At 51.1% G+C, this 16,459-nt stretch overlaps 1 protein-coding gene across 5 annotated transcripts in view; it reads left to right on the top strand.

The window, feature by feature from the left end:
* The window catches only part of BRD4 (bromodomain containing 4), a 205,922-nt gene that overhangs the window by 172,008 nt on the left and 17,455 nt on the right, over window positions 1-16,459 (top strand). For all 5 annotated transcript variants that reach the window (XM_026660277.1, XM_026660276.1, XM_026660275.1 and 2 more), the window contains 4 exons: window positions 4,410-4,913; window positions 7,668-7,780; window positions 8,044-8,203; window positions 8,480-8,610. In XM_026660277.1, coding sequence (XP_026516062.1) covers window positions 4,410-4,913; window positions 7,668-7,780; window positions 8,044-8,203; window positions 8,480-8,610 — 908 coding nt within the window. The remainder of the gene's footprint in view (window positions 1-4,409; window positions 4,914-7,667; window positions 7,781-8,043; window positions 8,204-8,479; window positions 8,611-16,459) is intronic.

Raw genomic sequence — 16,459 nt, 5'->3', positions numbered from 1 at the left:
AGCCTTCCGAAGGGTACTGCTCTGAAATCGCCCAGGGACATCACTTGAAGAGAAAGTTACTCACCTTGTGCAGTAACGTTGGTTCTTTGAGATGTGTCCCCAAGTGAGTGCTCCACTACCCTCGCTCCTCCTCTCTACTTCAGAGTTATTGCTAGGCTCTGCAGTAGCGAAGGAACTGAGGGGGAGTTTATCGCACAGCGCTAATTAACCACCTGAAGCAGCGCAAGACGGGGACTGCGCATGTGTGATCCTGCCAGGCACTGCTACCATAAATCTCTGATTATGAGTGCAGGGGTGCCCGAACACCTAGAGTGGTGCATCCATAGGGGGACACATCTCAAAGAACTTACATTACTGTACAAGATGAGTAACTTTCTCTTTTTTAGTGCAGAATTTGTAAATTTTTGGCACAGAATTCCCCCGGGAGTGCAGTTATACCGAGTCACAGAAAATTCCTTCAGTTCATCATGGCAGAATGCCAGTTTCAGTACACGGCGCTTCATTTGGCCTCTCTTCTGCCCCCAGGGTTTTTACTAAATGCACAATTGTTATGGCATATCTCAGGAAGAATGTAATTCACATCTTCCTGTATCTTAACTAGTTACTATGGGGCAGATCCAGAGAGGAAGTTCTTGCTCATGTCAGTACCACACTGCGGTTGCCTGACTGTCTGGGTCTCACCCTAAACACCAGAAAGTCAACCTTGGCTCCCACTCAGAATATTGAGTTACTTGGGGCCCTGTTATATTCCACGACATCAGGACCATTTCTGCTAACCGACCGTTTTCAGATAATTCGCCATCTTTGCTTCAGTCTGAAATCTCAGCCTTCCATGACAGTTAGACCATGCCTGAGATTTGAGCCACGTGTCTGCTTGCACACAGGTGGTCCAGTTTGCAAAGTTATACCTCCATCCCCTTTAAATGTGGCTCAGGACAGTCTTGCATCCTACTCTTTATTCTCTAAACAGACTGGTTCATCTGCCTCCACTAGTCGTAGACTCTTCGCAGTGGTGGATGTGTCCACAGAATGTTTGCCAAGGCGTTCTCTTTGTCCAGCCCTTGCCAACCAAGTCCGGTTGTTACCAAAGCCTCCCTGATGGATTGGAGGGTGCACCTGGGGTCATTGAAAGTACAGAGACTGTGTTCGGCACAGGAAGCCTCACTCCATATCAACTTGCTGGAGCTTTGGGCCATCTAAAATGCATGTCACTCTTTTTGGCAACATATCAGAGACTCGGTGATTCGCATACTTACTGACAATATCACCGCGATGTGTTATGTAAACAAACAAGGGGGAGCATGCTCCAGATTGCTCTGCCTAGAGGCAATCAGGCTGTGGCAGTTCTGCATCAAGAAGAATGTTACTCCGATAGTCATTCACTTGCCTGGGGTTCAAAATAACTTTCAGACTATCTCAGCAAGTATTTTTCCCTAAGACACAAATGGTCCCTGAAAACAAGTGTCCTCTGGGTTATCTTCACAGCTTGGGGCATCCCAATGATCGACCTGTTCACTACAAGGGACAAGAGGAAATGTCGTCTGTTCTGCTCTCAACCGGGCCTCAGTCAAGCCTCCCTGTCCAAACTCACTGTGGTCCTGATCCTCCTCAGGTCATTCTCTAGCTCAAGGTGGCTCAGGCCAAGATCATTCTTGGTGCCACATTGTGGCCAAGACAAAGCTGCTTCTCTGACTTTCTCATGCTGTCAATTCAGCCTCCCATGAGGCTTCCTCTCCATCACAACCTGCTAAATCAGAATCACGGACGCATCTTGCATCACGTGCTCAGCTCTCTGCATCTCACGGCATGGTTTCTGCATGCCTGAATGAGGAGGAAGAGCAGTGTTCAGTGGCTATTGAACAAGTGCTGCTCAACAGTAGAAAGTCCTCTACCAGAATGGCCTACTCAGCAAAATGTAAACCTTTTTTGGTATGGTCATTAGCTCGTGGAATCCAATCGAAACTGACTTCTCCCCACGACATCTAGGAGTACCTGCTACACCTTTAGACGTGGGGGCTTGCACTTAGTCCAGTGGTTCTCAACCCATGGGCCACTTGTGCCCCAATCAGCACACAGTTGCAGCCCATATGACATCCTTAGGGCCATACAGGTTATATATATTGTGATAGACCCAGACCAGTTGGGAACAGCAGAGTGGCAGAAGGGAGATATACTGGCCACTGGATAAGTAGTTTTCTGTTCCCTGAGTGACCAGAGCAGGGGCTGCTCCAGGCTAATAGACCACCTGACTCCAATTAACCTGCTAAGAGTCAGGTGAGGCAGTTAAGCACCTGACTCTAATTAAAGTCCCTCTGATGCTATCAAAGGGCTCACTCCAGTCAAGCCAGGGGGAGCCAGGGAGCCTGAGGAGAGGAAGTGTGTGTGAGAAACTGGGAGCAAGAGGTATGCAAGAAGCTGAGAGTGAGTAGGCGTACTGCTGGAGTACTGAGAAGTACAAGCGTTATCAGACATCAGGAGGAAGGTCCGGTGGTGAGGACAAAGAAGGTGTTGGGAGGAGGCCATGGGGAAGTAGCCCAGGGAGTTGTAGGTGTCGTGCAACTGTACCAGGAGGCACTCTAAACAGCTGCAGTCCACAGGGCCCTGGGCTGGAACCCGGAGTAGAGGGCGGGCCCGGGTTCCCCCCAAACCTCCCAACTCCTGATCAAACACAGGAGGAATTGACCTGGACTATAGCTTCTACCAGAGGGGAAGGTCTCTGGACTGTTTCCTGACCCACAGGGTGAATCTGTGATGAGAGCAAATCCGCCAATAAGTGCAGGACCCACCAAGGTAGAGGAGGAACTTTGTCACAATATATATATATATATATTTTGTGTGGATGCAGCCCACATAACACACACAGACCTGCATATGTGGCCCACAGTGGTAAATAGGTTGAAGACCACTGGCTTAGTCCATTGAAAGCGCATCTGGCAGTGATACCGGCACTTCATCCCCCTGTTCAGGGAAAATCAGTCTTCTCCAGTGCCATGGTAATGAGATTCTTAAGAGGGCTTCTTTGTCTATATCTTCCATTATGAGAGCCAGTTCCCTTGTCGGACCTAAACGCAGTCCTGGCAACTCTGCTGGGTCATCCATTGTAGCCCCTATTATCTTGTCCCTTTTTGCTCTTGTGTCAGAAAACCGCTTTCCTGTTAGCAATAAGATCAGCAAGGAGACTGTGAGAGTTGCAAGCTCCAATGGCAGAACCTCCTTATATACAGTCCTCCAAAGACAAGGTAACTTTAGACAAAAACGTGGGGTGTGGTTGTAAAGTGGTTTCTGTTTCATTGGAACCAGGTGATGTATTTACTGGAGTTTTTTACTAAACCACATTCATCTCTGGAGGACCCGCATTTCCATATCTTAGGTGTCAGGCAATATCTAGCCTTTTTATCTGGACAGAACTAAACTGTTTTGTGCCTCACCTCATTTGTTTGTGCCATATGCAGATTGCATGAAGGGTCAACTGGTCTCGTCACAGATCTCCAAATGAGTAACATCCTGCATTGACAGCACATGAAATAGACTTGGCTACACTCCTCAGTGCGTGTAAGCTCATTGTACAAGGATGCAAGCATTGTCCAGAGTGTTCCTTAGTAATCTTTCCATATTGGACCTTTCCAGGGCTGCTACGTGATCATTGATACATACATTCACGAACCATTACGCCATCACCACATCATCCAGGGCAGAAGCAAGCTTTGGTAGAGCTGCCCTGCAATCCTTGTTTAGGTAGACTCTGAGCCCCACCTCCAGGGGGGTGGTACTCCTTGTAATTCACCTAAGTGGAAAATAGAATACACAGCTGCATCTACTTGAAGAAGAAGAAATGGTTACTTACTGTACTTGTGGTTTTTCAAGATGTGATGCAGGTGTGTATTCTACGACCCACTGTCCACTTTGCGTCAGTCTCTCATGTCTGGGCCTTCAATGAGGGATGGTTGGGGTGGTGCTGCCGCATATAGCCATGAGGCATGAGCACTGCCCCTCTACGGGTACTGCTAGGCAAATTTCTCCAGCTCCAGTGCTCTGGGCACACATACACACCTAAGTGGAATACGCATCTGCGTCACATCTCAAAGAAACATGGTTACAGTAAGTCATTGTTTTTCCTACAGCCCTGGGTTCCCTAGTTGGCACCACATGGTCCCAGGCTGTGCAAGTCTGGGGATAACTTGATGTGTTAGAGAAGGACGTATGGTCACGTGATTAAGAAACGGGGTTAGATGCCATGGGATCTTATTTATATTCCATGGGTATTCTGTGTGATATAATGGCACATCTTTTCCTCTGTTTGACATGGGCGGTCTAATAAGCAGAACAACTTGTGCAGTTTTGCTGTGGGGAGTTGTGCTCTCTTTCTTCTGTTGTATGTGATGCCATGTATTCCTGCTCTTCTTCCCCAGCTTTGCACAACGCTCTGCCTCAGCAGCCATCGAGACCCAGTAATCGAGCCGCAGCACTACCCCCTAAGCCTTCGCGTCCTCCAGCAGCGTCACCAGCCATAAGCCAGCAGCCCATGCTCCCCCAGCCGCCTTTGCCTCAGCCTCCCCAGGTCCTCCTGGAGGATGAGGAGCCTCCCACGCCTCATCACAGCCTGCCTCTGAGCACCAGCCAGATGCAGCTCTACCTTCAACAGCTGCAGAAAGTGCAGCCGCAGACTCCTCTCCTCCCTTCAGTGAAGGTCCAGTCGCAGCCTCAACCACCCCTTCAGCCTCCTGCTCATCCCTCAGTACAACAGCAGCAGCAGCAGAGGCCGATGCACATGCAGCCCATGCAATTCCCTCCTCATATCCCTCAGCCTCAGCCACCTCCACAGCAGCATCCACTCCCGCAGCCAGCTAAACCTCAGCAAGTCATCCAGCACCACCCATCACCACGGCACCATAAGCCCGACCCCTACTCAACTGGTGAGTGCTGAAATTTCCCCTCTGAGTTCTTAACATCAGTGCAGCTAAAATTAGTAACAAATTAAGGGCGGTGGATGCCTGGTTGGAATATGGTTGTTCCACAATCTTCTGAGCTTTGCGAATACTGGTGGTGAGTTGGCATCGGGCTTAGAGCACAGACAGGTCATCAATTAACGTACTTAGTCTTGGAGGAATTCCTTGATAACTTGATAGCCTATTGAGGACTCTAAGCTTTTCTCCTGGGAGCTTAAATCCCAATCCATGGGGGAAACCAACTGTTGTAGGGCTCAAAGTTAGGAAACAGATTCTAATTGGCAGTGCTGTGCCCTGTTAAGATTCATCCCGTCCCATTTCAGCCCAGAAGTCTAGCTGTCCTGAAATCAGGGTACAGTTGGCGAGCTCCATCTAGAAAAGGGGCTTGTTTGCTCCCTTTGGCAGGACATTTGGTTTGTGGTTTCATAGTAATAGCATAAATCACCACCTCCCCAGGAGCAGATCAGGCTTCCTGATTCTGTTTGGATTTAAAGTTCTCATGTGCTGTTGGCAGGCGTGTTGTGAAGTTCCCCATGAAAGGATTGAAAGTGCATGACTGCCAGCGTAGTATCCGGTAAAAGGAAATAAACTGAAGTTAAGGAGGATGGCTGTTAAATATTGTTTACTAGCCAAGCACTTTAAGTTGTCCCCTTGAGTAGTTTATTAGATGTTAAAATACAAATAGAATCTGGTGACAGTCAAACTCTGGGAAGAGCCAGCATATCCAGAATAGCCAAGCTAGCATTACAACACTAAACATATACATGTATGCTAGCCCCCAGCAAGTGATCAGATGGCAAGCACCCTTCCCAAAGTGCTTTCCCTGCCTTAATGACAGCCCTTCAGGAGTATACTCCAGTGGAGGCACAGCTGAAAAGGACATAAAGTGCCTGCATGACTGCGTGAGTGGTTCTACCCAGATTGGGCGAGTGGAAGTCTCAAGCGAAGTGCTCAGACTGGTCCCTGAGACATAGACAGGGCCTTGTCCCTCCTAGCTATGGGCATGTTTTAAACCCTTGTAAGATTATTTGAGCTGATAATGGTGTAGCCTAGTCTCCCTCATAGTGCCCTTGATCAAGAATATTTTCTCTACAGTCTCTAACAAGCTTTGTTATAGGATAATAGTGTACAGAAAGATGGGTATTCATTTTTTGTGTGAAGGACAAATATATTTTTCTCTGCCTTAAATATTTAGCATGAATTCTTTTTGCTTCTCCTTACCTTTGTGTTGTTTTAGATACGTTATGTAATGACCCCTGGCTGTTGGTGGAGTGCTATTTTTTCCTCCTATGCTAAACATTGAACCGTGTGTAGGAGAAATAAGAGGAATGTGTCAGTGGCCTTCAGCCATCATACTTTGGGCTGTGACCTTCTCAGATGTCAATGGGTTGAGCAGGATTTCGATGGGAGAGGAGAGGCCTCCACGAAAAACCCAGGCATTGCAAAAAGTGTTACAGGTCATTTAGCGAATCAGGAGGTGGTTCTCTTTAGCACCAGGCTGGTGCCCCCAGCAGGGTGCTGCTGGAGTCCTGTCTTTCCAATTAAATGTAAAACTGAGGCTCACTTTGGTTCATTAAAGATCTCTAGTTAGGGGTGTTTGTCATGGTGCCTTGGTTAAATTCTAATTGGAATTACCACATCCTGCCTCTTTCAATGCCCCCCCCCCCCCCCTCTTCCCCCCCCCCCCCCCCCCACCTGTAGTTTCAAATGAATGCAGGATTCTTCCATTCCTGCCATAAATCATCATATAGGATTTCTGTGAGCTGTTACAAGCCAGGGAGAGATAACAATAGAGGGCAGACAAATAAAAAAGGGTGCAGACAAGTGAAATTCAGTTGCCCCCCACCCATAAGACAATCTCCTGAGCACCTCTCTAGTGCCTTAGTGTGTTGGCTGAGTCCAACCAGAGCTTGAAAAAGGAAAGCTCGCTTCCCTTATAAATTTCAGTGAACAGCAAATGAAATGGATGTCCCCAGGTGCTCCCTCAGTTCTCTGTGCCCTAAAGTGCATGTGTGATTCCTGAACAGAGGTCTTGAGAGAGACTGGGGGCATAGAAATGTAAGGGGAGAGTTTTAGAATAGTAAATGTTCAGTGATTCTCAAATGTTCAGTGATTCAGTGGAAGAAATTGCACAGGGGAGCTTACAAATTCTTTAAAATATGAATGTGTTTTGGATGGAGTTTTTCCATTCCTCAGGATGAAGTCCATAGGCTTCATGGCCAAATCCAAAGGGCAATCCAACAAAATCCTTTTCACTTGCCACTGCCCAGTCACCTACAGCCCCTGTGCATTGTGAATGTGCCTGTGACAACCATGGCACTGGCCTGACACCGGACAGTAAGAAGGCTGGTGGGAGGTTCCCCCTATCTGAATACCACTCCATGCAAGTCTGGCAGGCTTATGGAGAACAATAAATAGATGCAATTAAGTGTATGGCTGTTTGTGTGCTGATCTGAGTGACAGAGTCCTAAAGTTGCTTCTAAATTAGTGCATGCTGTGTAGCAGTGCAGCCCATGTGACACCTGGAAGTACTGAGGGGTAGGACTAGACTACGGAAACTGCCAAACTGGTGTGGAGTCTTCCTATATTTGTAAGGTGTGCCTGGGTTAAACTCAACCGGCGTGCTGCTCGATCTGACTCAAGGACGAGTTCTCACCTTGGTTAATGTTTGGATAAGCGATAGTGATGACAGGTTAACTGACTGGTGCTGAATTGTTCCAGGTCACTTGAGGGAAGCGCCTTCCCCTCTCATGATGCATTCCCCACAGATGCCCCAGTTCCAGGGTCTGGGCCACCAGTCACCACCTCAGCAAAATATCCAGCCGAAAAAACAGGTAAAGGAAGGCATAGCCTGAATGTGGGGTCCCAAAGGGCCTGCTCTCAAAGCACAGGGTTCCCAACCTGTGTGGGTAGCTTGGGCACATGCTCACAATGGTGCACACTCCATGAGCATGCATTAGAGGCTAGGCCAGCCCCATTGTGGGACCCTCGTGGTGGATTGTTCAGGATGTTACTCGCTCTGTGGATGTGGGATGGACTTACATCAAGGAAGGTGTTTGGATAGTGACTGACCCATCTCAATGTGCTAACATGGCAGGAGCTGAGAGCACCCGCTGTCGTACAATCCCAGCCCATGGCGGCAAAGGAAGAGAAGATGCATTCACCAGTCATCCGAAACGAAACATTCAGCCCCACGTTGCGACAGGAACCTCCCAAGCACCCAGAGAGCATCAAACCCCCTGCACATATCCAGCAAAGTGAGTTGGAGCCCCTGCGCTGTTAGTGTTGAAATGTGTATTTTGGGTGTAACATGGGCTAGTCTGATTCCCTTTGAAGGCTGAGATGGAGAAATGGACTGCTCATCATGGTGAAAGCCTGAGAGTCTACACCTTAGTCTATTGGCCTTCCCTCGACAGTGGGGAAGGAAGGGACAGGATCACTCCCTAAATGCTCTAGGAAACTCAGACACCCTGGCAGCCTGCAGGAATGGTCTTTTGCCCTTACTGTGGTGTGTGTGCGTGTGTGTGTTTCAGGAACAGAAATGAAACCAATGGAGGGTGGGCGGCCTGTAATCAGACCCCCTGAGCAGAATGTGCCGCCACCTGGAGTACAGGACAAAGACAGACAAAAACAGGAACTGAAAACACCCGTCGCCCCTAAAAAGGTAACAGTTCACCACACCTTGATGCAGTCGGTTTGGGGGAAGGGGTTGTTTAGTGGCCTGGTCTGACCTGCCTACCCTCCAGCATTTGGTCTATATTCTTTGTGCGAATGGAGCACAGGAACTCTAAGCTACTAGGAGAGGCTGAACTCAGTGTAAAGCTCTTAAAAATTCTAGGCCAAAGTTGGCCCTTCTCTAACAGTTTGATCTACTCAGCTAGGTCCCCCATCCTCTTCTGCTTAGGACACAGGTTGGGGTGCCTCGAAGTGGACTTGGCCTCATGTCTTATCCCAGATTGAGCAGACCTGTCCCTTCACGCCAGGGTGAGGCTCACCAGAGTAAACTAGTTTTAGTGCTCTCTCTCTCCCTGATGCTGTGCCCTGCAATGGTTTCTGAGCTATGGGGATTAGTACTCAATATTCTGGATGCAAAATAAAATACCGACTGAATAGCAGCAAAAGTCAAAGCTCACTCGCAGTGTGATCTACTGCTAGGTCACTTAAAGACATAAAGGAAAAGGTGGAAAGTCCTTTAACTGTACTGAACAAATAGACACTGGTGTGCAGTCCTGCACTGGGCCATGGGAGATGTGCCTGGTGTCTGATTACTTGGGAAATATGCATGGGTCCATTCCTGGGCCTTGCTCTTCACATCATATGGGAAGGGTGTTCATGTTTCCCTCTCACCACTGGTAACCATTTCAGTTGCCTGAGTTAACGAAATATGCTGTTTGTTTTGGGTGCAGAAAATGGATGCAGTGGATGCATCCTACTACCAGCAGGGGGCTGTCCTGGCCTCCTGCAAGGGTAGAGCAACTCTGTGTGCCATAGAGCCAGTAAGCACAGAGCTATTCTAAAATACACCGAGACACGGTAGGTGAGGTAATAGCTTTTATTGAACCAGCTTCTGTTGGTGGAAGGTACAAGCATTTAAGCTTCACAGAGCTCTTTTCAGGTCTGGAGAAGGAAATCAGACTTCTTCCTTCCCCAGACATGGAGAAGAGCTCTGTGAAGCTTGAAAGCTTGTACCTTCCACCAGCAGAAGTTGGTCCAATAAAATATATTACCCCTCATATGCTGGGGCCAACCTGGCTATAACAAGACTTAAAATACCATTAATTAGGCACATCTGGTCACAGCTTGGGATCTGGGGAAACAAACATGAGGCTCAGTGGGCAACAGCTTTCACCTTTGAGCCTCTGTGTCCCCATTTCTAAAATGATGAGATGATACCTGCCCTCCCATTGCAGGGGGAAAGGTTGTTTGTGAAGTGTTTTGAGACGTTGAGCTCTGGGTGCACCAGTGCTGTGAGATACCGTTTATTCGGGTGCAATGGCTGCTTGGGAGCTAAAGAATGACATTGCCATCAGTGTATCTTAGCTCATATTTATATAAGTGCTGGAATATTCTTGGAGTCCCAGTTCAAGGATCAATCCCTATAGTAATTAGTTCAGCTTCCCCTGAAAGCTCTTGGTTTACAGAGTATGCAAGTGTCTGGGGGGGGGGGGGGCACCATTAGCCTCACTGCTTCATGTAGGTTTGGGCCCAATTTTTGAATGTGAAAGTCATTTTACAAGAGAGTTTGGCCTGGCTGAGAGCTGTAAGGACTGATGGCTTCTATCTGCAGATCAGGAACAGCCTGGGCACAGCAGGGCAAGCATCTCCCACCTGTGTCACTGGGATGCAGAGGGGACTCCCTATGCGTGGGAAGGGAGCTCAGTCTCTGTGACCCATTCAGCCCTACACTTCTGACCACAAATGGCAGGCACAGATGTGGTGGTTTTGACAATACGGGAACCAGGAGCTGTAAAGTGAGACTACCAACTCATTTCGTACATGCCACTGTGAACAGCTTTCAGATGGTAATATCACCTTCTTCAAGTAATGGTCCCTATTTGTGTTCCACTGAGGGGTTAAGCCCATGCGCACCATGTGCCCAGAGTTGGAGAATTTGAAAGTAGTGTCTGTTGGTCCTTTCATGCGCCCTGGATCATCTTGTGCTTCATCCAAGGTGTTAAAGGGAGGGGCTGACCAACCGCATCTCCAGTTCTTCTCACTGCCGCATGGTTCAGGTCGGAACTTTCAGTGTCCTCCTCTCTGGTGCATCTTTAATTAAGATAGTTGTACATAGTTTTACCCAGTTTTATGGTAGTTTATTACAGGTTTTTATTGCAGTTTTAGCATTTAGTTAAGATAAGATTGGGGCTTGTTTTTTTCCTTCATCCAACACACCACCCAGTACCCGTGTGCAGGTACTGGACTATGCCCAGAATTCTGGGCTTCAAACTCTGCGCCTCCTGCACGTGCTGCTTCTCCATCAGTGATGAACCCAATACTGTCTCTACTGCTTGGGGGAAGCTCACATCACATCCAGGTGCAGTATTTGCCAATCCTTTCCCAGCCACACCAAAAAAGACCAGATCCTCTGCTTCCAAAAGCACCACATGGAGCTCGCCATGAGGCCTCACTCGGATCCAGGCAGAGAAATTCCTCCTGTGTATCAGCCTGAATCAGCGAGGAACGCACACCTCCCATTACCACATCCAAAGCCAGTACCGGCAGAACCACCCCCACAAACCCTGTGGCGGGGTCTAACTGGGAGGTAAGGAAGCATACCCATACGCATGGTACTAAGTCTTCCTCAAAGCCAAAGAAAGTGGATGCTCCTTCCATGAGTTCGAGCCCTGGGGATGGAACTCTCACTAAGTCCCATAGGCATGAGAAGAATCTGGTACTTCCAAGCACCTGTCCAACAGTACCATCATCACCAACCCTAGACAAGACATGGAATCCTCCTGTTCTGGGAATGTCCATGCCACCGGCACTGATACGAGCCCAGGGAAAGGGTGCCTGTGACACCAGGGAGATCCAGAATTGTACCTGAACCCCAGGACATGTTCGCCTTGCCGGACCCAAAGTCACCCCAGCCAGCCAGCCCTTCCATCTTTAGAGAGAGGATTTCTCCACCTCAGGATATGTCCCCAGTACAGGTCCTCTCACCATCTGCTCCGATGGTCTACACCCTTCCGCCGGTTCGGACGGTACCACCATTTGAACCAGTCTGCCTTCTCCTCCTCTGAAGAATCGGAACCAGGAGAGGAACCAGCTATGTCCTATCACCCCTTCATGTCTTCACAGAGACTGCTACATCCATGGCAGCATCCACCATTTCAACGGCCTCAGAGCCATTGGTACCGTGGGGGCCACCACAACCTTCCTCAGATCTGGCCTATTGGCTATACTGGGGACCTGGTCCCAATTCCCTCTCTTCTCTCTCTCTCTCCCCCCCCCCCCCCCTTTGGAACCAGCCTGGTCCACGGAACATTTTGCCTGCCTCCTGCTTAAAGGCTCCTTCTAGCAGACTCTTAGATCTGTTGGTAGAGGAGGAACACCTCAGTCTGGTCCCAGCGGTGCTGCAAGAATTGGTAAGCTTTCCCTCTTCGTCTCCAGATGAAGCAGTGACTGCAGCATCCCCTTCGCCTCTGGATGACTTCAGGCAATTTCAAGGAACTGTTGCAGAGATTCTCAAGGGAACTCCAGTTTCCGCTGGAAGAAATCTAGGACCCCGGGACCAGCCACAATTGCACTTCCTATTACTGAAGCTATTCTGGAGCCTGCCAGGACCATGTGGCACACCCCTCCCACATGTATGGCTACCCCAGAGGGGCCAAAAAGCATTACCTTCTTGCTAAGGGGTCTGAGACCCCCCCCCCTTTTATTTTTTATTTTTTGCATTCTCCTCCAAACACCCTAGTTGTCCAGGCAACGACTGCACAAGCCAAGCAACAGCACCTTCAATCTACGCCTGATGATGAGGGCAAACATTTGGTCCTTTTGGGACGCAAGGTGTTTTCCTTAGCCAGCCTTTAATTCTGTATTTTGAACTCTCAGGCATTACTAGTCAAGTGCGATTTCCTGAATTACAGCAAGTTCCAGGAATTTACTGATAGCCTGCCACAACACGATTGGGCTCACTTTCAGACACTTATTGAGGAAGGGAAGCTGATAGCCAGAATAGCCCTCCAGTCGGGGGTAGATGCAGCAGATACCTCTTGCAGGGCCATGGCTACCGCCATAGTTATGCGTAGAATGTCTTGGCTCCATTCCTTTGGTTTCTTCTTCGAGTGCTTGCTCATGTGTATTCCACAGTAGGTGTGCGTGCTCGCCACGTGCACTGGTGCCGGAAGTTTTTCCCTCAGCAGTACCCGTAGGGGGAGCGCTGCTGCGACCCCTGGAGTGGCGCCTCTATAGCACACTATAAGGGGAGCTGTGTGCTCCCCCCACCCTCAGTTCCTTCTTGCCGCCAGTGACGGTGCATCGGAACTACTTGCTCCAGCTTTGCTGCAGCTCGTCCCAGAACTCGTTTCGTTGTTGTTAGTACCTGTGTGTATTAGGTCAATAAAGTTTCAGCTTAGTTAGTTAGTGTTCGGGCCGGGGCATGCTCCGGGCCCCAGGGTTTAGATCGTGCAAGTCTTGCAGGTGTTCGATGCCTAGAAGTGACCCGCACGCCGACTGTCTCCGCTGCTTGGGCGAATCTCACATCAGCGACCGCTGTAAAATCTGCAGGTCCTTTAAACCCAGAACTAAAAAAGAGATAGACATTAGACTTCGGGCCCTGCTCATGGAGTCAGCACTGGCCCCAACCCTGGTGCACCGAGCAGAATCGGCACCGGGCACTTCGTCTTCAGTGCGCAGCGATCTCCCGGCACCTTCCAATGGCCGGCACCGCTCCCCGTCCAAGAAGCAGAGAAAGGCCCTGTCCTCTCAAAGGCGTTGAGAGAGAGAGCAAGGGGTGAGGCTAGATCCACGTCAGGCAGCCCCAGTTTCCCCTCCCCTCTCCTCCCCCCCGGGCTCTAGAGCTCCGACTGAGGTTGAGCGGAGCAGCCCGGTTGTGTCGACTCTGTTGCCACCGCTGGGCTCTCAACAGTCAACACCGACCCAATGCCAATCCCAGTCAGGGGATCGCTCTCGGGCCCGCTCACCGCTCAGTGTCCTGTCAGGACAGTCTCCAGCCTCCACTTTCGTCGCCCAACAGGTTGTCTGGTTGGGTGCCATCTGAGCGAAGTTCCAGGCACTGCTCCATGCCGAGTACAGAGTATCGGCAGGACGGGCAGACGCCGTAGACGCTCCTATTCTCGGAGGAGCTACCGAAGCCACTCCCGGCATGGGCGTTGTCGCCGGTCTCGCTCCAGCTCTCTCACATCGAGGCACCGTGCCCACGGCTCCTGGCGGGGATCGCCAGCTCCGCGTCGTCGCGGATCGAGGCGTCGAAGCGTCTCGAGGAGTAGCAGCTCGAGGCGGCACCGTTTGTCAACATCGGAGTCCCGGTCCCGTGGCAAACGTTGCTCTCGGTATCACCGCTCGTACCGCTCCCACGGCACCGATAGGTCGTTGGTAACCCCGACCTCGGTCTACAGGCAGCTCCCCATGACTCAGCCGGGCCAACCTGACTAGCTGGTGCCGCTGGTGCCGCACCACAGTCAATGGCAAGGGCCCCTGTGGCAAGGCCAGTGGTGCCAGTGGACCCCCGGTCCCCTGTGCACGCCCAGCAAGGCCCTCGGTCAATAGCCGGGGCATCGGAGGCCCCTTCAGCCGCACTATCCAGACCCCCGAGGGATAGATCGGTGGATCATGGATCCTCAGCACTGCACGAGGAGTCCAACCAAGGGGTGGATCCCGTGGCATCAGCCGACGTGCAGAGCCCCGTACCGGCCCCCTCCCCTGCACCAGATGACAAAATTGCAGCCCCACCCCCCTCCGCACCGCAGGAGGACTTCAGGGCTCATCAGGAGCTACTAAAGCAAGTTGCATCCTGTCTCCAACTCCAAGCTGAGGAGATGGAGGGACCCTCAGACTCACTGTTTAACGTGCTCTCATCCTCGGTACCAGGCAGAGTGGCCCTCCTGCTGCACGAAGGGGTGGCTAATATCTCCAATGCCCTCTGGCCAACGCCGGCCTCCCTCGTCCCAATATCGAAAAAGGCAGAGCGCAAATACTTCGTGCCCACGAAAGAGCACAAATACCTTTATACCCACCCGGCCCCCAACTCCCTAGTGGTGGAGTCTGTAAATCATAGGGAAAGACAGGGTCAACCAGGACCCATACCCAAAAACAAAGACTCTAAAAGACTTGACTCGTTTGGCAGGAAGCTTTATTCGTTGGCCAGCTTCCAGCTCCGGGTGGCCAACCACCAGGCCCTCCTCAGTTGATATGAGTTTAACTTGTGGGGGTCACTGCCGAAATTCGAGCCCTCCCTTCCAGAGCGCGAAAGGAAGGATTTTAAGGCACTGGTGGAGGAGGGCGCCGCCGCCGCGAAGGCTGCTCTGCAGGCGGCGTCGGATGCAGCTGACACGGCTGCTTGGTCCATGGCCTCGACCATGTCCATGCACAGGGCATCGTGGCTACTGCTGTCTGGGCTCTCCACGGGGGCTCTTCGCAGAACAAACAGACGTGAGGCTCTATGGCATGAAGGACTCACGTACTACCCTTCAAACCCTTGGGCTCTACGTCCCACCCAAGGACAAGCCTAAGACGCAAGCCTCCGTCCCTGCGCCCCAGCCGAGATACGAGCCCACCTACAAGAGATCCAAGACCCAAAAGAGGCGACCTCAGAGGCAGTCTCGCTCTGCCCCGCAGCTTCGGCCCTCCAGGGGCAAGCAGCAGGGCAAGAGGCGGTTTTGACTGGTTGCAGGAGGGTACCCCGGTGACCCCTGAGAGGACCCTCCTACCAATAAAGTTTGCCTTCAGCAACCGCTTGTGTGCATTCCTTATGGAATGGTCCCGAATAACATCGGACCGATGGGTCCTCAAGACCATTTCCCAGGGTTACACGCCCTCCCACCCCTCTCCCTCGGACGGCAAGGGGGATCCGTCGCATTTACCCCGCTACAGCAGGAAGTGGATCGGCTCCTCAGCTTGGGAGATGTGGAGAAGGTTCTGTGGGAGTTCCGGGGGAAAGGGTTTTGCTCCCGTTACTTCCTGATCCCCAAGGCGAAAGGGGGGCTCAGGCCCATCCTGGATCTGCGAGACCTCAATCAGTTCATGGCAAAATGCCAGTTCCGCATAGTCTCTCTGGCATGTATCATACCTACTCTGGACCCTGGCAATTGGTATGCGGCCCTGGATCTTCAGGACGCATACTTCCATATCCATATATTCGAGGGGCACAGACGCTTCCTCCGTTTCCTAGTGGGACAGGACCACTACCAATTTATGGTCCTCCCGTTTGGCCTGTCCACCGCGCCCAGGGTATTCACAAAGTGTATGGCGGTAGTGGCGGCCGAGGGGTACAGATATTCCCCTATTCGACAACTGGCTGCTCAAGGGCAGCTTGCAGTCCCAGGTACAGAACCACGTGGACCTGCTCTTGGCTACGTGTGCCAACCTAGGCCTCCTAATAAACGAGGCCAAGTCAACATTGGTTCCGGTGCAGCGCATAGAATTCATAGGTACTCTCCTGGATGCCTCCAAGGCCACAGCCTCCCTTCCCCTGGACAGGTTCCAGACCCTGAAGGGACTTATAGCCTCAGTCACGGAGTTCCCCGTCACCACAGCCAGGGCATGCCTGCAGCTCCTGGGCCACATGGCGGCGTGCACGTACGTGGTCCGCCACGCCAGGCTTCGGCTGAGGCCCCTCCAACTCTGGTTGGCCTCAGAGTTCTCCCAGGCCTGGGACAAACTGGACAAGATCCTCTCGGTATTGACAGAACCGGCGTTGCCACAGGTTCTGTTCCAGAGGGGGCGTGGGGAGGAACGCGATCTCAGATGCCTTTCTCCTGTCATGGTCGGGTCAACTCATAGACTTAAAGGTCAGAAGGGACCATTATGGTCATCTAGTCTGACCTCCCGCATGA

This window comes from Terrapene carolina, unplaced genomic scaffold (genome assembly GCF_002925995.2).
Source record: "Terrapene carolina triunguis isolate 2854851 unplaced genomic scaffold, T_m_triunguis-2.0 Scaffold746, whole genome shotgun sequence".
NCBI classification, from domain to species: Eukaryota; Metazoa; Chordata; order Testudines; family Emydidae; genus Terrapene; species Terrapene triunguis.
This window is presented reverse-complemented; position numbering and strand designations above follow the sequence as displayed.